The sequence below is a fragment of the Dermochelys coriacea genome, chromosome 5 (assembly GCF_009764565.3).
Source record: "Dermochelys coriacea isolate rDerCor1 chromosome 5, rDerCor1.pri.v4, whole genome shotgun sequence".
NCBI classification, from domain to species: Eukaryota; Metazoa; Chordata; order Testudines; family Dermochelyidae; genus Dermochelys; species Dermochelys coriacea.
In genome coordinates, this window is record NC_050072.1 from 60913897 (window position 1) to 60941727 (window position 27831).

Below are 27831 nucleotides of genomic sequence, written 5' to 3' on the forward strand. Positions count from 1 at the left end.
ATGTGGAGACTGAACTCTTCTTGGGCCCACAGACCTTGAGTTTGTTAGTTTCTTGGTGATCTCCCCAGCCAACAGAAGCAGTCTGAGTCACTGCTTCAATGAGAGTCAGTGTGAGTAAGGCAGGGGCAAAGGGAACTCCCACATCCATCAGTCCAAGGGGTTAATCACTCCTGCAGCATGTCCAATTGTTGATGAGCAGAGATTACACTGACCTTAACCAGCCCTACGATTTCCATTTTGTAAATATTTTGTGGGGAAGAAGACAGGGCAAAGGGTAGGGCTGTAAAATGAAAATGGGGTCACTGACTAGAAATTTTAGGAATCTCCTGTTGCTTTGATGGAGACAGACAAGAAAATACTCATCCTTCAAGTGGATGGCCACATACAAATTGCTGGGATCCAGGGAAGGAATGATGGAAGCAAGGGTAATTGCATGAAACCTTCTTTTCTTTACATATTTGTTCAGATTTTGCAGGTCTAAAATGGGTCTGAGACTTCCTTTTGTCTTTGGAATTAGAAAGTAACGTGAATAGAACCTCTTCTCTTAGAGAAGAAAGGAAACCTCTTCTATAGCTCTCAAATGGATAAGAAACTGGACCTCCTGAAGGTAAGAAGGGTCCCTGAAAAAGGATGGGGGAGGGAAAGGAGGAATGGAAATAAACTGCATGGACTATCCCTGTTCCACAATACTTAGGATTCATCGACTTGTGATAATAGGGGACCAAGAAAATAGAAAGTGGGAAAATGTTGGAAAAACAGGGAAGGGAGAAATTGGAACAACTGGATCTGGCACTCTGTCCTTGACAAGGCAGGCAAACAGACTGCCTGGGATTGTCCGACTGCCTAGAGAAACCAGTTGAAGAAGAAAAGTGAGGAAGAGCTGGTCTTCTCCTATGGTTTTCCCTCATTTCCTAGACTGGTCAGACTGCCTCAGAGGAAACAAGGTCTGCAGAGACAGAGTAGAATTGCTTCCTTTTTAGGGAAAGGAGTGTAAATTCCCAACTATTTCAAAGTGGGCCTTCAATCTTTAAGACTGTGAAACATCTTATCTGTCTTCTAGGAGAACAGCATGAGACCCTCAAAGGGAAGATTCTGGATCATCTGCTAGACCTCTTGCAGTAGACCTGAAGATTGAAGACACGAATATCTGTGCACAGATATTGTAGATGCCATGGTTCTAGCTGAATCTGCCCTGTCAAAGTATATTTGTAAAAAGGTGGAAACTACCAGCTTGCTCTAACAGAGCCTGGAATTCCTGTCTGGCGGCCTCTGGCAACTTTTCTGAGAACGTCAGCATATTATCTCAAAAGGAGAAGTCATATCTTGTCAATAATGCTTGTTAGTTACCAGTGCACAATTGTAGACCAGATGTAGAATACATTTTCACCGGTTTAATTTATTTGCATCCTTGTTGTTTGAGGTGAGAGACAAATGACCCTGATATGCTTTTTCATTTACGGCCAAAACAACCAAGGAACCTGGCAAGGTATGGGTATAAAAATGTTTGTAGCCTTAAGAAGGCATGTGGTACCTTTTCTTGGTTCTTTTGGATGTCAGAGGAAGAAAGGGTGGTGTTTGCCATAAAGATCTTGTAGGCTCTACATGGCCTCATTGATAGGGAGAACCACTCTAAAAGGCCCTGTTGAACCCAGCATTTCCAGGAGTCTCGACAAGAACTCTCTGGATCATCTCAGTAGGGATATCAAGATGGGTAGCTACTCTCTTTAAAAGGTGTGAGTAAGCCTTGTAGTCATCTTGGACTGGTGAGGTATCCTGAGAAGCTGCAGTTTCATCTGGTAAGGATGAGGACAAATGCAAAGGAGACTAAGGCTGATCCTAATGCAGCGTACAGAGTGGATCTTGCAGGCTTTGCTCAGTATCGATGACATCCTCCTGGACTTCCTTAGGATAGTTAACATGTTCCCTAGTAGGAGACCGAAAAGGTTGAGGAATCTGCATGAGGGAGGCATGCCCTATTGGTTCCAATAGGGTCATTGGTATAGCACAGTACCCCAGCCATGAGTACTCCAAGGTTCCATTTCTCTGAAATGTCTCCTTACCTCCAGTGGGTAGCAGCAATAAAACTCACAATGAAGGAGTAAGAGAGTGATGTCATCTGTCTTCGGAGTGAGGGACATAAAAGCCTACTCACACACAAGAAGTCAGATGATCATGGTGGTGCAGTACAAGGAGATGACAAGGTGCAGGGATGACTTTCTAGAGATGTTAGTACCAGGGATACCCATGGTAGATTTACCCTCGACTGCACTTGTGGAGAAAACGCCAGAGGCCCTGATGTTTTATCCCCACACAGTCCTGAGTGCTGATCACAAGCCTGAATTAAGTCCGTAAGCAGGGCCTGAAGTTGCACCAGTACCGGGTGAGCTGTCTCCAATACCATCAGGGAGAACAGCACCAAAAGGCAAAGTCTTGTGCTGCTGCACATCCCTCTGGCAGCACCAGTACTGAGAGACTTTCCTGTTGCTGATGTTGCTGCACAGCAATAGTCAGTATCATGGCAAGGGTCAATCTCAGCCAGTGCTGAGGTCCATGACCCCCTAGTGAAAAGAGGCCAGTATCAGAGAGCATCCCATGCCAGAGGACACTATCCCCTGTCCTCCGAAGTGCTTATTGGTGGACAGCACCGGGGAACATGATCATCTAGCAGAACTAAGTGTCAGCTCCTTGAACAAATTTAACCTCTTGTGCTTAATTCCTTGGCACCAGAGGTCTTGCCTCAGCAACAGTGTCCAGTTGTGTACTCTGTACTCAGTGCAATCTCCAAGTGGGAAGGCTCACAAGGCAAATGGAGGGCAACCTCCATAATATGGCACAGTCTCACCTGCCTTTCTTCATCCAGTGCTTAGTTTCTGCAAATTTGTCAGTAGTCCTTAACGTGACCTTCGCTGAGGCACTTTAGGCAGGTGGAAGGAGGCATACATTTTTTGCACCTGACACAAGGTTTAAATCCCGGGGACTGAGGTATACACCTATACCAGATGTCAGCACTCCGTAACAAGAGGGAACCGACACTCCACAAAAATAGTGAAGAAAACCAACAAATGAAGCATATACTAACCTAAGTAACTAATTATGCTAACAAACAGCACCAACTATTTACAGAAGAAAAAACAAAATCTCTGTAAGGGGAGAAAACTTGAAGAAGCAAGCTGACATGCTCCAATTATCCATCACAGGTAGTAGTAAGGAACTGAGAGTGGGACCACTCCGCCCTTTTTATCATACAGCAGTAGAGGGTGCATGCACTGCCTCAAGGGTAATGCTAAAGGAAAGTCTCCAACTCTGGTGCACTAGGGGCACACACCCACCCACCCCTGAAGTGGAATGGACATGTGTAATCACCCGAAGAGGAAATGGATCTCTTTTTTTGCTTACTGCTATTGATTCTACATTTGAATACATCTACAATACTGCTGCTGAAGATGTAATCCAAAAATGTAAAGAAAAATAACAGTTTTGTCTGTTACTGAGACAACAAAAATAAAGATGAGAAACTTCAAGTGCAGCCACCCTGAACTTCCAACACATGGATTTTCTACATACTATTGAAATCCTACTGAGAGAAAAAAAAGTAACACTTAACACAGTCCTAAAGTATATTAGAGAAGTTTAAAAATTCTTCCACAAACACCATCAGCCCTCCCAAGGCACTAGTACCCATGCAACATCCCCCATTCCTTCAGCTATATGGCCTATAGGAAAGAACCTACAGGGAGGTACCCCACCCAGAGACCGAACCCAACATAGCAGCTACAGAAAGCTGTTCAAGCAGAGACTGAAAGACAGTGATCATGTTAATCTCTGCTTTCTGCAGTTTTCACTCTGCTGCTAACTGTTGCTCTAAACCAGAGATGAGCAAATTACAGCCCGCGGGACCCTCCTGCCTGGCCCCTGAGCTCCTGGACTGGGAGGCTAATCCCCACCCCTCTCCTGCTGTTCCCCCTCTCCAACAGCCTCAGCGCGCCATACCCAGTGGTGAGCTGGAGCCGGTTCGCACCGGTTCGCATGAACCGGTTGTTAAATTTTGAAGCACTTTTAGATCCAGTTGTTAACCCGCTTCCCTGCAGGGGGCGCTGAGGCTTTGATGGGCTCCAGCCGAGAAGTGATGTAATTTCTCCTCCAGCCACCGGGGGCGCTGCGCTGCGGGAGCCATGTGTGCTGCCGCCTGGCCCTGGACACGAGCCCTGCTGCTGCTGCTCCCCCGACCCCTGGCCCTGGGTGCCCGGCTGCTCTGCTGGGCCTGGGCTGTGTCCTGCTGCTCCAAGCCGCTCTCCCCATGAGCACCCACCACCCTGCCCGCAGCCAGTCCCTGCCTCCAGCTACCCCCGCACCCCCTGCCCTGCCCGCAGTCAGCCCGTCTCCAGCCACACCCGCACCCCCTGCCGCACGCACCCCCTGCCCTGCCTGCAGCCAGCCTCTGCCACACCCACCCCGTCCTGGCTGCAGCCAGCCCCTGCCGCACCCCCTGCCCTGCCTGCAGCCAGTCCCTGCCGCACCCCCTGCCCTGGCTCCAGACACCCGTCTCCAGCCACCTCCACACCCCCTGCCCGCAGCCAGCCCCTGCTGCACCCCCTGCCCTGCTCACAGCCAGCCCCTGCCGCATCCCCCTACCCGAAGCTAGCCAGCCCCACACCCCCATCTCCAACCAACCCCTGCCGCACCCCCTGCAGCCCTGCCCGAATCCAGCCCGTCGCATCCCCCTGCCCGAAGCCAGCCAGCCCCACACCCCATCTCCAGCCAACCCTGCACCCCCCTTCCCTGCCTCTAGCCAGCCCCTACCTCCAGTCAGCCCCTGCACTGCCTCCAGCCAGCCCCACACCCCCTTGCCTCTAGCCAGCCCCACACCCTCCCGTCTCCAGCCATCTCCACACTCCCTGCCCTGACCGCAGCCAGCCCCGCACCCCCGCCTCCAGCTAGTCCTGCCCTACGCCCGTCTGCAGCTGGCCCCACATTCACTGGTGCCCTGCAGTTCCCAGGGCAGTAACCCTGCACACCTGCTTCAATGAGGGGGGCAGGAAGCAGCTGGGACCCACACATGTGCACACCTTAGGGTGACCGGACACCAAGTGTGAAAAATCAGGACAGGGGGTGGGGGGGTAATAGGAGCCTATATAAGAAAAAGATCCCAAAACTGAGACTGTCCCTATAAAATTGGGACATTTGGTCACCCTAGCACACCCCTAGGGAGTGGCGGGGACCCACATATGTGAAATAGAGCTCATTTCTAGTTCAGGCCCATCTTTTTTAAAAAAAACTTTAGGCAAGGTTAACATACATCCGTATTTTCCCGGACAAGTCATACTTTTTGGTTCTTAAATCGCCATGCGGGAGGAATTTTTAAATCTTAAAAATTCCTCTCGGGAAAATATGGACATATGGTAACCCTACTGGTACAAAAAATATACACTGGGGCACAGCCCTTAAATGGGAACTTTGTATTGGGAACCTGTTAAGATTTTGGCAGCTCATCACTGGCCATACCGCCGGCACAACGCTCTGGGCGGCCATGCAGCACAGTTGCAGAACCGCAGCCTGACCCAGTGCTCTGGGCTGCGTGGCTGTAGCGCCACCAGCGCTCCTGGCAGCGCGGTGAGGGGGCGGGGAGGTTGGATAGAGGGCAAGGGAGTTCGGGGGTGTGGTCAGAGGTTGGGGCAGTCAGACAGCGGGGAACAGGAGGGTTGGATGGGGCAGGAGTCCCGGGGGGGGGCCTCAGGGAGCAAGAACCTGGGGGTTGGATAAGAGGCGGGATACACTCTAGAAGATAACTGGTCATTTTCTTTTTCTGTATTTCTGTCATTTCTTACTATAATAGTAATTGTAATTGCAAGGCATGCTTTTGGTTCAATAATGGTCATGGGGTGAGCTCTGCCCAGTCTGGCTCTTTATCCCCTCCTTCCCCAGTACTGAAGGAGCTCCTGCTCCATGTGTTGCCCCCACAGGACGGACTGGCTGCTGCTGCCACATGCTGAGTCTGGTGATGGTTGAGGGAAGTCTGGCCACTCTTTCAACCCTCCCCTCTCCCTTGTCTGGGAGTTGGGGAGACCACTAGAGTCAGATTCTCCAGGAGTAAATGGGGTATACGTAGAACACTAGTGCTGGGCCAGAAGGTGGTTGTGGGGAGTCTAGCACACCTCCCTCTCTCTGCCTGGAAGTAGGGGGAGCACCTATTCAATGTGGTGCCCCTAGGTGGGCACGAGTAAAGGAACTATTTGTTCCAAGTGCTGCATCTGGGATTTGCATGGTGCGGGGAGCTCAGTCCAGCGCTCTCCCCAACTCTGACAGCTGCGTGGTGCTCCTAGTATAGGGTCTTCTGCTCCTGCTACTGTGTCAGCAAGTCCTAGCCTTAGAATGTTCAGTGATTTTAGCAGGCTACCAACAATTTCCTGAAGCAGTAAGTGAGAGAAGGTAATGGTAATTTTTAATAAATATTGTATATTTCAGCCAAATCTGAAGAGAGTCTCATGGGACAAAGAGAGTCACTTCTGTAGTCCAAAGGGATTCCCCATAACGAATATCAAGGGCCTGCTGCAAACAATGGGAATGTATGAAAACTTCTCAAAGCAAAGATCACAAGAACCCTTTATAATGGAAGGTATTAGGGTCACTACTCTTTCCCCTATAATGTAAAAATACATTGTAATTGTGGTAGGGAGTGTATGTACACCTATACATCTTTTAATTTGTGGATGGCTGCATTACAAATTTGTGGATGGCTGCAAAAGGTGATTAAACACTTATGTATTGCATACACACACTACTAAAAAAGCTATTATACAAGCATCTTTAAAAAAAGAGAGTTTAAAACATTTTATTGGGACTATTTTTTTCCATTCCTCTGCCTGTAAAGTCATAGACTCATAGGTTTTAAGGCCAGAAAGGACCATCATGATCATCTAGTCTGATCTCCTGCACATCACAAGCTACAGAACCTCACCCACCCATTCCTATAATAGGCCCATAATCTCTGGCTGAGTTACATACATCCTCAAATCTTGATTTGAAGACTTCAGGTTACAGAGAATTGACCGTTGTTTCCCTGCCTTTAGTTCCCCGAGTCCAACTGCACAGGTCTCAGGGGAACCATAAAAAATTTTCAAAATGGCATAGTTTTTTGTTTTTGTTTTATTTTAAACCAAAAGCATCACAACTTTAAATTTCTGGTAACTCAGATCCTACCAGAACTAGAAATGTGTAGTAGATCCCAATGAAATATACTCACACCCAAACAGATTAGATATATTACAAAAACAGACAGATATTTTTCTACATATTTCTTTGTGTACGAATGAGCATGCTTCATGTATATAGAGTGGTCCAAGTCATCACCTGGATGGGCCCTCAGCACAGTTTGTCGTATCTGTATCTGTCATCTAGATTCCAAACTCCTCAGGGGAGAGACTGTCTTTATTCGTACATTTTGTAGTGCCAACGAAACATTATCATCTTTGAAAAAAATTCAACTTACTGGGAGAGTTACTTTTTTCAAGTGGCATTCCTTTTCTAGTAGTTCATAGACATATTTAGTAATGATCTGCAAAAAAGAAAACAGAAGTTAAAACACTTGTAGAAATTGTTCACCCATTCATAAAAACCTTAACAAAAGTGGGCTAGTGAAACTGCTTCTCTTTTGAACAGAGCGTACATCTACTCTCTGTGTTCTTCCCTAAACAACTAATTACAGAATATACATCTTCATGAAAATGGATCCTCCCTTCCCCTCAGAATGTGCTACTTTTAGTACAAAGAAATCCTAACTATACCTGTGACTCTACCACCTGCTGCTGTGTGAATAATTATGTAGCTCAAAACTAAGGATTATGACCAATTAATATATACTCAGCAATTAATATATTGCTCTCTTTTGCAAAGAAATATTTTAAAAGAATTTTTCCATGAGTAGGGTTCCTGCAGGTTCAGTTCATGAGATACATGGAGAGGAAATCCTTTAGTCATCCTGAGCACAATTTGCCTTGCCATTTCTATTCACTGAGCAGGGGAGAGACAGGTCAAAGGTGTTCTAAATAGAAGAAGAGAACTGAATCACACTCCAGCATGGGAGGTGAGGGTGTGTGTGTGGGTGTGTGTGTGTGGGTCTGCATTCTCTAAGTAAAAATAAAGCTGAATTTTTAGGCCTGAAATAAAAAGGGAATAATTTCAAATATCTACGCCCCCGCCAAAAAAATCCACCAATCACACTAAATATTAAGAGTCTCTTCCTTGCTGCCCCAAATTTAACAAAAGATGTTCTAACTTCAAAAGCTTGCCTAATATCTAGGGAAAACTATTTTTCACCTTCATATAATAGGGAAATGGAGAACTTTCTGATTATCATCAGTTTTTGAGTTAAATTTGGGGACAAACTAAAATGCTTTTGTACATATGGGATTGTAAAAATGGTTCTGAAATAAGTGCACATATTTGATTGGCTAAAGAATCAGAGAAAAATGGCAAATTAAAAAGTGTATGGAGGGAAGATTCTTATTAATGGGCTCAAATGGGGCTCACTTCTCCCTTTAAGACTCAGGGAACTACACTTAAATTCTACAGTTAAAATACAGGATAAGTCCCAAAACATTAATCTAAGAATATCTGGGTGCAGACCCACCTGGTGTTCCTTAGTCCAACCCCTCAAGGCCACAATTATAGCCATCCTAATCCAAAAGCATATTAAAACACAACAGAAACATAGTTGTAACAAAGTTCCCAAGTGATGGCATCTTAACAACACCCAATGAACTGAGCAGGTAGGAGCCAGGCCATAATAAATTTCAATTTTAATTTTCCAAATGCGCAATTACCAAATAAAGTTTTACTAAAGTCTGAAAGTTTTCATTACAGACATGTGAGCAGATGTAGCACAAAAACATTTAAAACGAATCTCAATGAATTAAATGTATTGATGAAAGCTAATTAAAAACAAAACAAAAATGCCATAAAAAAGTCTTTACTAGGATTACATGGATTTTTTGCTATCCTGCTCAAATATATTTATCGATAGAAAAACACTCAAAAAGCTTTACGTTTTAAAGAAAATCAGTCTCACTAAACATTACCATCTACAGGGAAACTGCATTTGGAGAGGGAACTTAGCTTTAAGCAAGGAGTTGATTTGAGGCATGTTTATCCCCAAAGCATGTTAAGAACATGCATACAGTGTAATTTTACCTCCAGGGCCAAATTGTTTATGGTTCACTGAAATCAACTTCAGTATTATGCCAACAGTGAAGCATTTAAGTTCCTACAGTCTCAGGTGCTGATGGCATACAGACGTTAAAATGAATACTATGATGATATGATCTCAAACAAAGGGATTTTATTTTTCATACTAAATCCTGTCTCAACCTCCAATGGCTATAAGAACTAAATGTATCAAAAATGCTCAAAGGACATTTTAAAAAACTGCTGCGAAGAAAAGAAAACATATATTAGATAATATATGGAAAAAAAATCTTTTTTCTTGGCTATTAGTTTTTGTCTATTCCTGTTTGTCCGTCTTATCTGTTTAGACCATCAGCACTTCAGGGCAGGAACTATCTCTTATTATGTGTTTCTGGAGAGCCCAGCACAATGAGGCTCTGATTGTGATTGGGGCCTAGGTACTTTTGTAATATAATAACACAAATCCTAAAAAGACAGGAATGTTAACGTAAACCAACTGTATATATAACAAACATTTAAAGGAATGTACATGTTTAACCAGAAAAAACAGTAATCAAATATATCATGGGCCAGACTATCTGATGAAAGACCAGAGGGGAGGGTAGTACTCTGATCCTTGGTCTGCTCAGCACTGGGCAGGTGTCCCAATACGGATGAGAGCAGACTAATGTCTACTCTAAACTGTGCCAGCTTCCAACAGGCCCTAGGGATCATTTTAGCAGCTAGAGATCACTGATAAGCAGTGACACCCCCCTCATGCTACCACAGGGGGTAGGAAGGGTACAGGATACTTTAGGAGATGCTAGGCAACCTAATAATTCCCTAATAATTATTTAGGAGGAATATTACAATGAGCAGATTTGCTGGCTTTGCAGAAGGTTTTTGTCAGGAAATCAGCATACACTTGCCTTAAGTGGAGAATATGGCTGAAAGTACCTATAATACTTCTGATTTAACATTACACAGTAGCTGTAACTTTAACTTGGCATTTTTTGACTTCTTGTAATTTCAGGTAGCATGTAATTGTGCAACATAAAACTGACGAGATTTAAAAAATATTTAATTTTATTCTTTTCTTCCGTGAAGGTAAAAAGATGAAAAAAAGTCTGTGAATAATAATGTTAGATTTTACATGTCACAACTCCTTGTACCAGGAAAGACAAGACACCTGGGATGTGGTTAACTAGGCCACAACTTTGTTAAGTAACACATCAGGGAACTATCCAACAATAACTTATCCAGTGCAGATCATCCATCCTTTATAATCATTCCACTTGGTGGAGGGTTATCAACCCCCACTCCATTAATCTGTTCCAGGACCACTGCAGAGACGTTGCCATCCTCCACTCATCTGAGGGTTAAGGCGGGGAGGAGGAGGAGGAGATTGTCTTCCCATTGCATTAGACATGAGAAATACCAACCCTATTTCCCACTTTCTTTAGTAAATGCTTTCTTCTAATCCACTTCCATTTCTGATTTATCAAGGAACTGAACCCCCCTCTTAAACAATTAACTGCACTGGGCACCTGCCAAGTTACAAAATAAAAAGTGAATGGTTAAACCTTTATGTTAAAAGATGTTAAGAATGCAAAGTAGCATACCACTCAAAAGACAGGAATTCCAGAATTAAGAAAGCCCCATTTAGGAGACCTTAATTCAGACTCTTGTAAATATATTAATGACATGATCATATACTATTTATGGTATATTACGTGTACTCATTAGGCTGGACAGCGAGTGAGACAGATATTCTCTTGTGAATAAGGTGCTAGACTAGGACTCCAAAAAGCTGAATTCTGTTCCTGATTTTGCCAGATTTCCTATGTAATGCTGGGCCAGATATAATGTTTCATAGGCATAAGAGGGCCAGATTAAGGCAGCATCGGGAAATGTAACTAATTTTGGCATACACTAATGGCCGAGATCTTGATTTTGCATCCGTAATGTTTTTTTAAGACAGTTACATGGATGTATTTTTTAAAAGAGTGTTTTCAATTACTTTAAAACATTAAAAAGCTTCTATTAAAAGCATATTTAATGAAAACTTTTCAACCCATAGTACTGGAACCAAGTGAACAAAAGATAAATATCTGAATATGGCTAAACAAAAAGAGAAATTAGGGACTAAGGGCCAAATCAGAGAGGTATTTAAGCATACAAGTAGTCCCACTGAAGTCAAAAGAACTACTGATATGTTTAGATATGTCCTTAAGTATTGGAGCCACAATGTAAATTATGAGAGCAGAAAAATACAAACTAGACTCCACAATATAGTAAAAGGTACACTAAGGTTTGAAGAGCATTAAATAATAAAACAATCTGAAAAAAAATGGCAGCCAAAAGTGTGCCCACAAAGTAGAAAGAGCTCTGAAAATGGCTCATCTTAAAATAAAAAAAACCCAAAATCCTAATTTTTTAAATAATTAAAGTAAATGAATTATCACATACCCAAAGAAAAATATAACTGATCTGGTGGTGAACTCTTCCACAATACAGATGAGCAAGATACATCACACCTGAATGATTTGTTTTAGAACACCTACATGCTACTCCAGAGAAGTTGTTACAGTATGTATGTATGTATGTACACACACACACACACACACACAATGTCAAAAATCCATGCCATGCAATGAAGTGCACTGAGCCTTAATAGCACATCCCCTTGCATTCTTTGATTTACATCCTGAATTCTGTTCTTAGGTATATTCCCATTTTCAAAACCAACCTCAGCAAGTCTACCCACCAGAAAGTCCAAAAGTCCAGTGCATAGGAAACAAAAAAATTAGGCAAAAAGTAAATAAATAAATAAAAAGGCCTGCCCAGCCTTGTGAACATGCCAATGTTTTGTTAAAGAAAATCCACTGCTAAAAATATAACAAAGGTACTATATGGGGCTGAATGAGGGAAGTGCAAACAGGATACAGAGCGTTTCACCTCTATACCATTTGTTCAAACAATGGGCACGGGTCAGCATTGGAAATCATTACCAATTGATGACTATTCATAGGTCTACATGAAATAAGTTGGCCTTTGTCATGTTCCTTGTGGAAAAGTGTTTACATTACAAAAATAATCCATCACTCCACGTAAAGGATAAGACATATTGGCTGTTATACGCATTCAGTGGAAAGGAGGCTTCTGTTTGGGACTGAAATGGACCTTGTCAGAACATTAATTTTATTTTTAAATCAAGTATTCAAAATACGTATTTGCAGGGTGGAGAATTCAGTCAGTCAGTCATCATTTTCCTTTAAATAATTTTATTCATGACTAGACTCTAGAGCAGCAGTGGGAAACCTGCGGCCCGTCAGGGTAATCCGCTGGCAGGCCGCAAGACAGTGTTTACATTGACCATCCGCAGGCCTGGTAGCCTGCAACTCCCAGTGGCCGCAGTTTACCGTTCCTGGCCAATGGGAGTTGTGGGAAGCGGTGCGGGTGCAGAGACATGCTGAGCAGCCATGTTGCATGGCTCCCATTGGCCAGGAACGGCAAACCGCAGCCACTGGGAGCTGCGGGCGGCTGTGTCTGCAGACTGTCAATGTAAACACGGTCTCGCAGCCTGCCAGAGGATTACCCTGATGGGCCACAGGTTGCCCACCACTGCTTTAAAGAGTTGGGCAAATAATAGATACATAAGATTAGAAAGAAAACCTAGCAAATCATTCATACCTATGGTATTTTCCAGATTGTTATTCTTACTTTACCTCTCTACATATCCATATATAACTTGGGTAACAACACTTTACTTCTGCTATGTTTGGCAGAATTTGATTTGCTTTTGTATATTTAACAAAAAATATCAATATTTATTTTTAAGCTTTTTTTTTTGAAATTCTATCAATTAAAATTTTCAGTTTGCAAAATTATGGGGGGAGTCATTAAATAAATATTTAATTACAATACATGTTGATATTAAAAAGTTAAAGCTTTATAACTTAAAACAAATCGTCAGCATCATATGACAATGCAAATATCCAAAAATCAAACTAATAAATTCTCAAGCAGCATTCTTCTTATTTTGCCTGTCTGTACATTTCAATTATTATGGATAGAAATGTATTTATATCAGTTTGTATGTGTCTGGTGAAATTAATATTTATCAACATTTAGCGATAAAAAATTAATCCTTCCAAGCCTACTTATGGCTAATAAACTGTAATGCAAATTTAATCTCACAAACAAACACACACAATGTTTAAAAAAAAGGAGGGAAATTACAATTAAAATAAATACTCTCAAGAAGGTACTGTTCAAAATATTGACTTCAATATTTCTATCTTTAAAATAATTAATTCAAACGATTTACCATGCTTTGAGTTGAACTAAATGAAAATGTAAGGTTTTTTTTCTGTTAGAGAAAGTACTCAAACTATTAAACTTGAATGATCAAATCACATTCTCTTACTATGAGACCATGACATAATAAAAAAAAATTGTACCTGCCCAACAATATTGTCTTGGCTGATAATTCCACATATATATGAAATCATGACCATTTACCTATAAGTGGACTTTTCTGATAGTAGCATATTGTGCTAGCTGACTCTACATGCACAGAAAGAGAATAGTTTTCACTCTCTCCAGGCTTCTCAAATGTTTCCAACTGTCAGTTCTGTCTTGACCTAGTAATTTATGGCTCTAGAGTAATCTAACTCTTAAGTAAATCGATCATTAATGGATCTACGAAGGACACCATTTTCGGGAATTCAAGTTCAACCTCGGGTTTAACTTTCACAACTACAGAGAATTCAAGGTAGAATATGCAGGTGTTTTATCTCTAAAGTTTGAAAATAAACAAGTATAAAACCCACTAACAGAAAAACGCATCCAAGTTAAATAAATCCGAGGATTTATTGTTTAACAAGATGTGTCCCCTAACTGAGAATAAGCACTTAAAATAAATAATTGAACAAACAGCTTTTTTTAACATATAAAAATCAGCCCACAAATTTTCAATTTGCAGTATTAGGTTAACAATGTTCAGGGAAAAATGCACAATGAATTCCAACTGACTGCCCTGCAGCAAATCTCAAGTGGTAGGATTGACTCAAGGCTTGCTACTGTTGCTGCCATAGCTTTGGTTGAATGAGCTTTATTTTGACCCTTAAGCGACAAACCTGCCAATAAGTAAACAATGAAAGATGCAAAGAAACATTTTGACATACTGCTCTTGAACACAGGCTTACCTCAGCACTGGTGACAAAAAACAACAACAAAAAAACCTAAAAGCTGAATGGTCTTTTTAAAAGCTCTGTTCACTGCAAGTTAAAAAAAAAAATCAATAGCATTTTTAAAATCCACAAAAGACCTCACTTGGATTATAGTGTGGCTGGACAATTCATTCGGATGGAATTGACATTACCTCTAAGGGATTTCTTGCTTTTTCTATTGAAAGTAATTCAATTCAAACAATTCATAGATGTGATATTCTAGATTCTGAGTTGACTGATCACAAATAGGATCTCAAGATCTTTTGAGAGAAATTTAAAAAACAAAACAGGAATTTGTCAGGAGAGCAGCATATGCTGTTAATGTGATTTGATCTGATATTTGTTCCATGGTCTTTGCTGACACCTGTTGGCTTATTTTTTGTTTGTTTTTTAAAATCATCTCCTCTTTTAGAGCTTGTCTTCGCTACTTGTATAAGTCGACTTAAGTTACGCTACTCCAGTTACTTGAACAACATAGCTGGAGTCAACATAGCTTAGGTCGACTTACTCCAATATCTTCACTGAGCTGTGTCAACGAGAGATGCTCTCCCGTCGGCTTACCTGACTCTTCTTGGGGAGCTGGAGGACTCCTGAACTCAGGACACAGAACATGCCCTTTAGCCCCATCCACACTACGCACTGTCATGGGTGTGGGGCCATGCCTCCGCCCGAGGTGTACTCATATCCACATCCCTCAGGTCTGCTAATGTTCTTTCCCCAGTCATGTCTTGAAACCTATGTTTCCGGGGTTTAGATATGGATGGCAAGTGGGTTCTGGCACAACCATATGCGTGGACCCGCGTCCAGAAACAAGGTAGGTGTAGCTTATGAATATGTTGCACAAGTCTCTTTTTCCTAGTCTATACAAAGGTGCAAGTCTTGGACTACAATCTATCTTACTTTTACTGCATTTTGTATTTTCTTTGTTTTTCATCCTCTAAATCAGTGGTTCTCAAAGCCGGTCCACCGCTTGTTCAGGGAAAGCCCCGGTGCACCGGACCGGTTTGTTTACCTGCCATGTCCACAGGTTCAGCAGATCGCTGCTCCCACTGGCCGCAGTTCACCGCTCCAGGCCAATGGGGGCTGCGGGAAGGGCGGCCAGCATGTCCCACGCCGCTTCCCACAGCTCCCATTGGCCTGGAGTGGCGAACCGCAGCCCATGGGAGCCGCGATCGGCTGAACCTGTGGACGCGGCAGGTAAACAAACCGGTCCGGCCCGCCAGGGGCTTTCCCTAAACAAGCGGCAGACCGGCTTTGAGAACCGCTGCTCTAAATTGTTGCAACCACAACTACACACAGCATTCAAAATGTTGTCATATATCAAGGCTATGTAGTGCAACAGCATTAGATATTATTAATCTCATATATGCATTCAGGACAGCATCAACAAGCCCAGCATTTTCTTTGTTGACCTGTGAATTGATATTTAATTTTCTACCATCACAGCTACATTTTTTTAAATAGATTTGCTTCTACCAGATAGAGAAAAATATAAAATTGGGAGACAGCTAAGTACACTATACATATACTAATATTAAATCTTATCTCTGTGTAGCCCACTATAGTAACTTTTTAGAGTCATTCTGCAGTTTAGGTCAGTTCTCCCATGTGGTTGCTATGTGATTGGTGGCATTTGCCAATTGTGTTATGCTAAAATATTAAATACTATATTATGGGTCCAAGCACTAAAGTAAGTAGTACCCACTTAGAGGTTTTCTACTAACCTTTTAGTTCTGTCCTCTGTTTCAGACACAACATCCAATCTTAGGTTTTTCTCTAACCACCATCATCATAGTATCAAACTACTGATCTATGTAGTATTCATTTACTCAGTTTTTGGACAATCACCTGCATCCCATACTAATACTGACAGTGAAATGGTAGCATTCAGGGTGTTGGGAATTAATCTAAGCAAAACCTCCCTCCTTCCAATAACCCAAAGCCGTTGCAAAACAAAACCCACTGCAAAACACCATCCCTCAACCTACCCAATCAAAACCAGAGGCAAGATGAGGACACAGGAGCTGGGAATGACAGGCTCAACATCTCCATCCTAAAAATGACAACAATGACAGAAGCTGTCTGGATAGAACTGGTCCCAGTGGGGGGTAGGGGAGGCCTTCCTTCAGCAAGTGGGGGCTGGAATTAGGGACTAATGTGAAAAGACATTACTGGCAAGAACTCCAGTTGGAAGGAACTCCTTGAACTCAGCACTCTCACCTTTTCACATTCAAAATTTGCCCTCTTTGCTTTAGCCACCAGTATTACAGTTTATTAGGTCAATGACTGGGACACAAAGGGCATGTCTAGACAAGGAAAATACCAACTTTATAAATGTGTCTAGCTAACACATTTTAAGAAACATCTTTAAACACTAGTGTAGAGTAGGTTTAACACTAAAAAACCTATCAGATCTTTGTGACCAATCTTAGATTCCCTTGGTGTTGACTATGACCAGCTAACAAGTTTCTAAAAATGTCAAACTTTGTCTCAGAAAGAAAAATATGTCACTGTTCTGGAATAAAAGAGTAAAGTGACAAGCCATATGTGCTGCTGCAAAGCACAGTAGAAGTTGAAGGGACTCCAAATTGAAATTCAGTCAATTTTCAAAAAATAGAAGCTTAAAAAGAATATTAGGAATTATACCTTCCCTGAATTTCTGTACCAACTTTTCTGTTTTTACTATGACATTTACTTAATTTTTAAAAATGTTTTCATGTCTTTGTTGATGTAAGACAGACCCACAATCAAATGTTACACCACTAACATAAAAGGTACCCTACCTACCAGACCTCCAGGCTGCTGTGAGAAAAGCAAAAGTTCCCAAACATCCCCATGGCTGATTCAGTGATGAAGGGAAAAATTCTTTCCCCAAAAGATTATTACACCACTCTTATTACCAACAGCATATCCAGAAACCCAGATCTAACACTAAACTAAAAAGGAGAGGAGGGAACATTGGTGGAAACAACAACATATCATATAGTAGCTTACATGGATTTGCAGGAGCAATTGGCTTCTACAGCACTTTAACAACCAGCTGTGACGTTGGACTCCATATGCTTTATGAAAATTTGGTTATGAATGTGAATAACTGGAATACGCTTTATGCAAAAGGTGTCTTGTAAGGTATCATTACGAAGTTTATAATCTACTGAATGTGTTCATCCTATGTGCATGTATTATTTCTATGTCTGAAGTTAGGAGAAGAAGATATAAACTTGTATTACTGATGTAAACATATTAAGTAGAAGCCATTAAGGGTGCTTCAGACTCAATGAACTATAAATGGCTCTGTTTACTTGCAAACCTTCCTGTGTATGTGTGGGCCAGTCCAGGAAGAATGGAGGCCGGGGTCTCACAGGACATGTGACTATGTCACGATACTGGAATCCACCTTAAATCTCATACTCTTCCATTTAGAAGGAGGAGTGGGGACCCAGAGACACAAAAGATTCCCGCCTTGTGCCAAAGCTATAAAAGGGGGTGGAGCAGGACAAAGGCAGCCAGTCATGAGAAAGCCCCTGCATACCACCTGAGATGTCTGCTGGAATTAACAAGGACTGTACCAGGGGAAAGGACTGGGCCCAGAAGGAGTCTAGTCTGTGACAGAAGCTTATTGGAACATCTCTAAGGGTGAGATATTACCTGTAATCAGTTTCTTAATGTGTTAGGCTTAGACTTGAGTGTTTTTGCTTTATTTTGCTTGGTGACTTACTTTGTTCTGTCTGTTATTACTTGAAACCACTTAAATCCTACTTTTTATACTAAATAAAATCACTTTTGTTTATTAATTAATCCAGAGTAAGTGCTTAATGCCTGGGGGAGCAAACAGCTGTGCATATCTCTATCAGTGTTATAGAGGGCGGACAATTTTTGGGTTTACCCTATATAAGCTTTATACAGAGTAAAATGGATTTATTTTGGGTTTTGTTCCCATTGGGAACTGGGTGTCTGGGTGCTGGAGCGGTAACTTGCTGAGCTGGTTTTGGTTAAAGTCTATAGTCTAAAGTCTTTGGGGGCATGGCCCAGACCCTGAGCTGCAGCAGGCTAGCATGTCTGGCTCAACAAGGCAGGGTTTTGGAGTCCCAAGCTGGTAAGAAAAATGGGCTCAGAGGTAATTTCAGCACACCAGGCAACAGTCCCAAGGGGATCTCTGTGACTGAACCCACCACACCAGCCAATGAGCCACCACACAAGAGGAGAAGCACTCCCCCGCCCTCATCCCACACACACAGCTCACAAGGATGGGGGGCACACAGCAAGGGAGGTGCTACACAAGTGTCCAAGGGAAGCGTTTCCCCTAGCCAGACCAGACTAAGCCCACCACTGCTGAAATGGCAGGGACAGTATGCCAAAGAGCTGAAATTAGTGGTTTGAACTGCTTGAATTTCCTGAGCAGGAAGAGGGTAAAACATGGGGAAGTACAAAAATTAAGCTTCTGTCCTATTTTACAGCAGCCAGAGAACTCTTGTTTTCTCAGGGCACATCTGCCCTTAAAACGCTGCATCAACACAACTGCACCAATCCAGCAGCATGCTGCAGTGCTTTAATAAAGACACTCTATGCCAATGGTAGAGAGCTCTCCTGTCGGTGTAGTTAATCCACCTCCTCAAGAGGCCGTAGCTGTGTCAGTGGGAGATCTCCTGCTGACATAGCCCTGTCTATATGGTGCCAGGGGTGGGGGTGGAGTAGGTCAGTATAACTACTCAGAGATAGTAGAGGTCACTCAGAGGTGTAGATTTTTCACATCTCTGAACAATGTAGTTGTACTGATATAGGTCTGTAATAAAGACCAGACCTCAGCTTTTCTCTCTTAGAGAACTGCTGGAAGTTTTAAATCAGACCAAAGATATAATCAAGACTTCCATAAACTGTGGCTGAATCTAAAAACTGTTACAAAGGCCCTCATTAGAAAGGCAAACTGGACATTCTATGGCAGCATCTGTTAATTAAATTAAATGTAAAAATCAATAACGTTATCAGCAGTTTCCACTGAATTTATCAAAATAAATAACACATTTTATTTTACCATGTGCCTGAGAAGTTCACACTGACAATGTGTAACTGCACTGCAGAAGTTGTCAGAGGAAAGCTGGAGGTTTTGGCAACTAGGTTAAAACAAGCTAAAGCTTTTGGCTTCTAGACAGGTAAGTTTGGAGTTTTGGCAAGCAGGAAGCAATTGATGCTTTTGGCCCCAGGGAAGAGACGCTTTTCTACTTTCCCTCCCACTTGTGGATGGGCAGTAAGAGAACTTAAAAAATCCTTTGGGTGGAGGTAGGAGGGCTTGAACTTTGTTTTCGACCTAACCAACCTGTGACAGTGTCCACCTGCTCCACTTCCCCAATATTCACTACCATATCCAACAGCAAGCACACTAACTGGGTATTTCTGCTTCAATGACAGCACTGAAGTAGCTAATGTTTACATTTAATTATCACTGAGTGTGTGTGTTAATACCCCACTGATATGAATGGAGCAGTTCCCACTTCTGAAAACTGCATCAGGCAGATTGCTGATTCAGGAATATAACAGTACAATGATTTACTTTTGGAAGATTATCTGAAAAACAAAAAGGAATAGAATTGTCTCTCTTTTTAAATAAAAAGTTAAGATTCTGATGCATAATTCTAAATCAAGGAATGAATTCTACTGTAAATTCCTCAGCTGTGAACAAATTGTGAAACGCACAGGAATATGATCCACTGTACAAAGCAAGTTCTAGGTTCTTGATAATAAAGTATAAACTCTGCTACTTAAACTCGCCACCATTAACATTAAACAGTAAATTAGACTGGTAAAACAGAAAGGCAATCCTGCAGTGGGCAGATGAGCATATAGAACAACATGCCTGAACGAAGGAAGAGCTAATATCAAGATTCCCATAGGAAAGATTCTGCACAGCTGGTAGATCTTATATAAAACAAAATTCCGATTCTGTTGGAACATCAGATTCTGTCCGATTCTGACCTGGAACATCAAAGGTTACTGTATATCTCAAGAAGTTCCCAGAAAACTGAAAAAAAAAAAAGTCTGCAGCTAAAGGTACTGTATTGGTTAATTTTATTGATTCTAGGAACCAGGAGAAAATCTAATAAAGGAATTAAAAATGTAAACAATATTTCACTAAATTTTCCCCAAGTTCTGCAACTCAGCAAAGGAGGAGAATAATAAATATAAATGGATTTTAAAATATTGATGAAGGGGTTCTCCACATCTATCCTGTTTCTAGAAAACTCCAGGTAAAGTAATATGACATTTTTCTGCAGAGGGAGGTGTCCTCTACACAAAAACTTCTGATGATTCTTGATGGAAAAAGGACACTAAACACACACACAGTGGAATGGAATCATTGAAATGGAACCATCTAGTGAAGATGAAATCAGTGTGCTTTCACCACCACACTATGTTGATTTGTGTTCTGTTTAAGAACTGCTCTTAAAATTTTTCTACTTTCCATCTATCTAATAGAAAAGCAGCTTTTGTTCACTTCTCCCACAAATAGTGGATAGACTTTATATCCAACTTCTTTTTTCTCCTCTGTGTACACTGATGTTTCTGATATTAGATGTTCTATTCATTGTAAGGCAATGAGAACAATGAATACGGCAAATAAAACTTATTTTGCTGTGCAATTAATATTTGCTTTTTTATTAGAAGCAATAAAAAGCTGAGGTAAAACTATATTTAGATAGAAGTTTTTATTTCAAAAGAGAAAAACCTAAAAAGAAAAAAACTATGAAAGAAATTACATGGTACTCAAATCTATGACCATGCTATTAAACAGTTGAAGATTTCACACTTGATTTTTATCCTCAAGTCTTCCAACTACATGAAAATGGTATGTGCAAAAGTCTGCTAAGTGCTGACATACTCAATGTCAGCCTAGGATGCAAGACCTAGGATGGCAAGAGTGGAACCGATTCTGATTGAGATAAAGTTTCGAAAGGTTTTATTTTAAGAAACTCATGACTAACCCATTGAAACACCCCCCCCCCACACACACACTCCCGCCCCCTTTTATAACGGTAAATAATTCTTCAAATCACAGCAACTTGCCAGTAGTTATATAAACAACCATCTGCCTTACTGTATCTTTTCTGTTTTTCACTGTTTTTCAATTTAAAAATGTAAAAACACATTTATCAACAATGTAACATACTCCCATCTGGGTTTTATAAGATTCTCATCACTTCTTTCAAGAAACGTGCTAACAATAATTATGAAACTATCTCCGAACCCTGCGTACTGTCATGTCACTATGATGAACCTTCCGCCAATTGCTGCCTACAAACTAGAAGAATTCACTGATGCACGTCTGACTATCTCTTCAGTAAAAGTCTTTCCAAACATAAGATTTTCAGAAGTGGATTTAACATATGCAAATGAATACTGCACGCAGCCAGGACTTAAATTTAAACATAAATGCATCTTTTCTTTAGTGGTCTTCATTCTTTGAATAGCTGTTCGACCAAAAAATGACTAATTGTCTCCACCTTTTTTTATTCACCAAAAAACAAAGTTCACGGTAAACAGACTATTAAAAGTTAAAAACCTGCTCATTATTTAGAGGGTTTTTTCCCCTCTGTTCCTCTCACTCCCTATCTATTATTAAAGCCATTTGTTTGAAAACAAGCCTTTTTATTTCAGGGGCAGAAAAGAGGGAGAAAAAAGGAATCCAATTGCAAAGAAATATATTATTGGGCTGGCGCAGGAAATAGAGCCTATAGTTAAGGTTGCCCTCCACTTTCCATTATAACACTCCATTTTCAGTTATTTATAATTTTGCCAAACTTTAGCCATTTGGGATGAAATTAGCCATGTTACGTATCTGTCTTAGAATGAATTTACATTTCAACTAAAACAGTTCAGTCATATCTGAGAATGAGGTTAGGAAAAAACACATTGTTGTGCACATGTTAAAAAAATTCAGAAAACTCTCTCATTAAGAAACTCTAGCACCAACATGTCTTTTGGCTGGGACTTGAAATTTGGCAAGGGATGCGCTTTTACTGTCCCTGTGAAAATTCACCCAAATTTGAGCCTCTGGGGAAAAAAAAATGTAGTTCAACATATACTAATTAGAGACTTGCTAGAGCTTGGCAACTTAATTCTTTGCACTGAACAATCTCCATCCCCTCACAAATTCTGCCAACTGACTTGCACATGCTCCATCCACAGAGCATGCTCATCCTGGGGCTCCAGGGGCCGAATAGGATTTTTCCTACAATAGTTTATTTGCTGAAAATCCATTTTTCAGTCCTACAAAACCAATCATGATTTTGACACAAACTCAGAGAGCAGTTTTGGCCCTAATTCCTTCTCTCTCTCCCCCCCCACCCCCAGGACTGAGATCCAATTCACAAAATGGCCTGAGGAAGAGGAGGTGGGAATGGTGCTGGTCCCACTGCCCCCTCCTTATAACTTTCAGCCCAGTGTTAGGGCACTCACCTGGAATGTGGGAGATGTGGTTTCAATTTCCCCATCTGCCAGATGTGCAGAAGGGATTTGAATATAGGTCTTCCACATAGCTGGAGAGTGTCCTAGCCACAGGGTTATGGAATATTCTGGAGTGAGCCCCTCAGTATCTTTCTTGTTGAAGCTGTTCTAAATTTTATAAATAAAATAGTCAGTGAAGTAGAGACTTCAACTTGGGTCTCCACATCCTACGTGAGTGCATTAACTACCAGTTATATGTCATTCACATGCTCTTTCCCTAGACCAATGTCTATTCGTAGTAATTTATGATGACAATGAACTGCCACTATGAAAGAAAATGAATAGTGATTGGGCCAGGGAAAAGAATGTGTATGATTCTGGCATTTTCTAAATTTTAAGTACTTGACTTTGCAACCAATAGTATTATTTTTAACATAGATTTTTTTTAAAATGACTTATTTAAGCATGGATAATCAGTGTGGTTGGCATTTTCTTGCAGTTCATGACTGGTTGAAGAACTGATGGCCCTCAGCTTTGCCTCAGATCCTTAAGCCAACACAACTAAAAAGAAACACAGTAGAAGCAGCAGCAGGTCTACTAGAATGCAAAATTAAAATCAAGACACAATTTAAAAGATATGGAATTGAATCACATGATTATGTAATACAAGGATGATTTTAACACTTCAAAGGATTGATTACATTTTCCACTCAAGGCTATGCTATTCATAAGTGATGAACTTTCTTCTATATCATGATGAAAAATTCTGCATTCTTTGTAGATCCATGGCATATTCTTGACAGATCCATGGCATATTCATGACATATTAACTAAATTCAGAAAAATATTCCACCACTCTTGATTTACTTTATGCTATCTCAGTAAAGGGAGGTGTTCCCACCATTAAAAAAAAACACACCACAACAAACTAGGCACATAGGTGATAAAGGCATGCAAACATCATTTTGCCATGCTGGACAGTGCATATTTAGTTTGTTATAATAAGGGCTAGCTAGTCAGACTGCATCTGAAATGTTTAGTGATAACGAATACATAACTGCAGTTGGAAAAGAACATGCAGATTTTATTTGGAAGCTGATCCAGCAGCTTATTTACACGAGTAAGGGTTGCTGGACTGGGCCACAAATGCCTTCAGGTGAACATGCAACCTATCATCAGAATTTGGTTAATTTAAGCTTCTGTCCTTCCAAATGCAAACTGCTTAATGCTCCCTTCCTCATTAACTTACAAGTCCTCAACTATTTATCTACGCTTTCATTTATACTACGTAAACAGCTCCATTCTCTTAGTAGTTCAAATAAATGATGCTCATCTTTGGAACTATGGAGAAAATTAGTAGCAGGTAAAAGCTTATTTTTAATGCTGCTGAGACAAAGCTGTTGTTCTTTAACTTAAAAGAGATCCGGAGAAAAAAATCCTATTTTAATTATGATCAATCATACTCAATTCTAAATACTTGTGTTTGCAAAAATATTAACCCTGTACCTGCAAACTAAAGGTTCTATCAACTCTGTAATAAATTGAACCTAAACTCTGCACATGACCCCGACTTCTGTGGTGAGACAAAACTTTCTGTGGTAGTGTAACAAAACTTTTAATACATGTTGTTATTTAGGCAATCTCAGAAATTTTCTGATTTAGGTTTTCTGTAATTTATATTTCTCTGCCATATAAATTATGTGTTTTTTCTTGCATGATGGATAAATTCTTCTATTTATGTTACATAAAACAAATACTATGTATATTTGAGGTGTGTGTGTGTGCATACATCTCCTTTTTAACTCCTGTATCCTCTTCCCCTTCCTCTCCATTCCTCAGTTTCTATAGGAAGGGCATCCTTCCTTTCTGCACATTCCCTAGACTTGTCCCAACTGCTACACTAAGCAATCTCTACTTTGACTGTATTTAGCTCCTCAGATCACACTCCATTCATTCTATCAGTTAGAGGAAGTGGAGTATTGTCTATGCTATCCAATCAATCAGGTACAGGTGCAAACAATCACTTTTGTGACTTGTGCTCTCTACCCTTTGCTTGAGCCCACTTACTCAATATCTACAGAATTTCTCATAATATACAAAAATCCTGTTATAACTAGAAAACATCCCATGATTATATGTATGTTCAGTCTTAATAAATATATCCTTGGCATTATCACAAGCAGTAGAGAATTTTTAAAAAACTGATAACTTTAAGTACATTTCTCATTATGCAGTCACAGAAACCTGTTCAACATAATTTATACTATTTATCTTGGCACAGTCGGTTTTGGGCTGTTGTGTTTAATATTTTAATGTGGTTACACTTGAACAGAAAGGAAATTTCAAAAAGACAAAATGTTTTCTAAATATTTTCACAATAAAATACATCCCTCAGTAATTTGAGTTAAGTTTACAGAAAGAGGAAATGGAGAGCAAAGCATTTCAAAAAAATGGGCCTGATCCCTAGCCCGGCAAAACGGCCAATGAATGAGGAGCAGAGGCCAAGGATGATCATAGGTTTTTTTTGTTGATAGTGCCATGGTCCCTCCCAAGGATGGACAACAAAAGACAGTCTGAGAAAATAGCACCAATTTGTGCATCCAAGAATTCCTCTTCAGAGAAAGCCACTGACTCCAGCAGGACCAACATACTGACAGGTCACTGTGCTCAAAGTGGTCTCTGCTACTGGGCAGAAACAATCAGGGCAGAACAGTACAGACCCAGACATGCATGTTCTTACAGCCCCTGTGGCCAGAAGTATCCTTTCATGTCAACTCAATGCTACAGCTTCCCGTGCATAAGCAGTATGACACACAAACTGGAAGGCCACTTTCTTGCACAACTGAAAGAGGTATTAGACAGAGCAAATTCATCACATCTCTATAGAATACTTCAGTAAGCAAAAAGAAAGAAAACAACATTGAAGCATCCTATTCCAAACTAACAAATCCTGACTGAAAGTAAAAGTTTTGAAAAAACTATTTGCCAAAACAAAAATGGTCAAATCCAAACATTTATTTTAGCAAGCCTGATCGCTCTCTCCACCGGCTGAAGACAACAAAAGAAATCAGCAGATTCAGCTAATACATCTCTTCCATATGGAAAGTGATGTCGCAGAAGTTTAGTACCTATGCTTGGCTGGTGGAGAGGAAAGTTAGAGAAATGATGTATTTTTTAAAAAAAGCTATCATACAATATGAAAAATACTCTTTTCTGTTTGTTTGCAGTGTTGTTGTAGCTGTGTTGGTCCCAGATATTAGAGACACAAGGTGGCTCACATAATATCTTTTATTGGGCCAACTTCTGTTGGTGAAAGAAAGACTTTCAGCCACCTTGTCTCTTTTCTGTTTGTACAGTCCAAACTACATTCTACTTTAAACACAAAAGAGCGTCCAAAGGTTTAGTCCAGGACTTAAACTGCAACATTATAAATTATACAGTAAATAATTTAAATTATTGTTAGAGCATTAAAATGCAGAACTTTTTTTTAAAAAAATTAGTAATTAAATTATTTCATTTCTATCTATATTCTAGTACACAGAGGAAAACTACAGCACACAGTGTACACACACACACACACTATACCTCTCCAAGAGCTTCGTAGCGCTTTTGGTTCCATCTATGCAAATCTTCACGATAGTTGAAAACAAATGGCTCCCCAGTTTTTATATGCCTTAATTGCCCCTCTATAAAAGAAATAATAATATTAGATTTAAATATACATTTTAAGAGTTTTAAAAGCAAAGGTAACAATTCACAGTGGAAAGCAAAAGACAATGTTCATCTGAAAGCAGAACCACTTTCATTCATATACCACATTATTCTTTCTCCCTCCTTATTACAATGTAGGGCACTTAAACCAAATGGACCACAGCAAGACCACCATCACATTCACTTCTAGTTCACATTCACCTCTGAATCAAGTGGAGCATAAAAGGGGACATACTGAGCTTCAGGCTCAAACTTCAGCCTGACAAATTATACAACTAATATTTGAGTCCCTAAAAGTATGCAGCAAAATGAAGAATTAGCAGCTGAATAACAAACAATCTGATTTGTACCAAGCAACCAGGTAATTATATACCAGCTATTAGTCATTTGTACTCCATTAAATTGCACGTGCAAAAAAATGAGTGGCACATTGCAATGCAAAAAGGAAAAGAGTTTTTAAAAATTAAGCTTTTAATCTCCAAAACATAGTTTCAGTTACAAGTCAAATGCTTCAGCACCCCAATGCAATCAAGCGAGGGACCTTAGTTCAGGACATGCTTTGGGACTCTTGCACTTTGTGCTAAGAGTAGAAAAATGATGCAGCACGTCCAAGAAGAATGTGCACACCACAGCAATTTTTTTTGTAGAGCAACATTATAGTGTCTTAACTTCATAGCTGAAGTACAGTAGCACATTCAACTACAGATGAAGGAAGGGATTAGATGGAGATGACTGAGGAATAAAATGGCAGCCCACAAAGAAGGAGACTGGGGTAGGGAGAAGTATATCACATATTTTACCAGTTATATTTCAACTTATTGGCCAAAATAAAAAACATAAAATGTTATGGCCACAAAGTTGTGTTTAACAAGACAAGTGATTAAAAACAACAATATTTAAGCATATTATCGTAAAATGTTGAAATATCTGAATGATAGAAGCATGGTTTATTAGCAGAATTTTTCCTCCTCTGCAACATGAAGACAAAGACGTTAACTCAGCTGATATCTCCTTGTGAATTCTAAGGTTTGATAAAGAATTCTGTGTATGAATGTTATTTAAAAGGAATAAGATTAGTTTTGAAAACTCCTGAAGCTGCAAACAAAATATGAGAGCTTTCTGTTGTCTTCAGTGTACCTGCACTGCACTATAAACCTGCTCATTTAATAATAGAAGAGGTTTGACTTTCTCAGTCCTGCCATTACCTCAGTTTCAGTATATTTTTCCAATTACTAACCTTCAAGGAAATGTTCCTTCCCAAGTTCGTATCCAATATCTCAGGATTCCA

At 40.6% G+C, this 27831-nt stretch overlaps 1 protein-coding gene across 17 annotated transcripts in view; it reads right to left on the reverse strand.

Moving 5' to 3' along the window:
- The window catches only part of FAM172A (family with sequence similarity 172 member A), a 372757-nt gene that overhangs the window by 304957 nt on the left and 39969 nt on the right, over nt 1-27831 (reverse strand). For 16 of the 17 annotated variants that reach the window (XM_043514568.1, XM_038403039.2, XM_038403038.2 and 13 more), the window contains 2 exons: nt 26418-26518; nt 7487-7552 (listed from right to left, as the gene is read on the reverse strand). In XM_043514568.1, coding sequence (XP_043370503.1) covers nt 7487-7552; nt 26418-26518 — 167 coding nt within the window. Of the gene's footprint in view, nt 1-7486; nt 7553-8626; nt 11255-26417; nt 26519-27831 lie in introns of those variants that run through there. The other variant, XM_043514576.1, reaches the window with a different exon arrangement.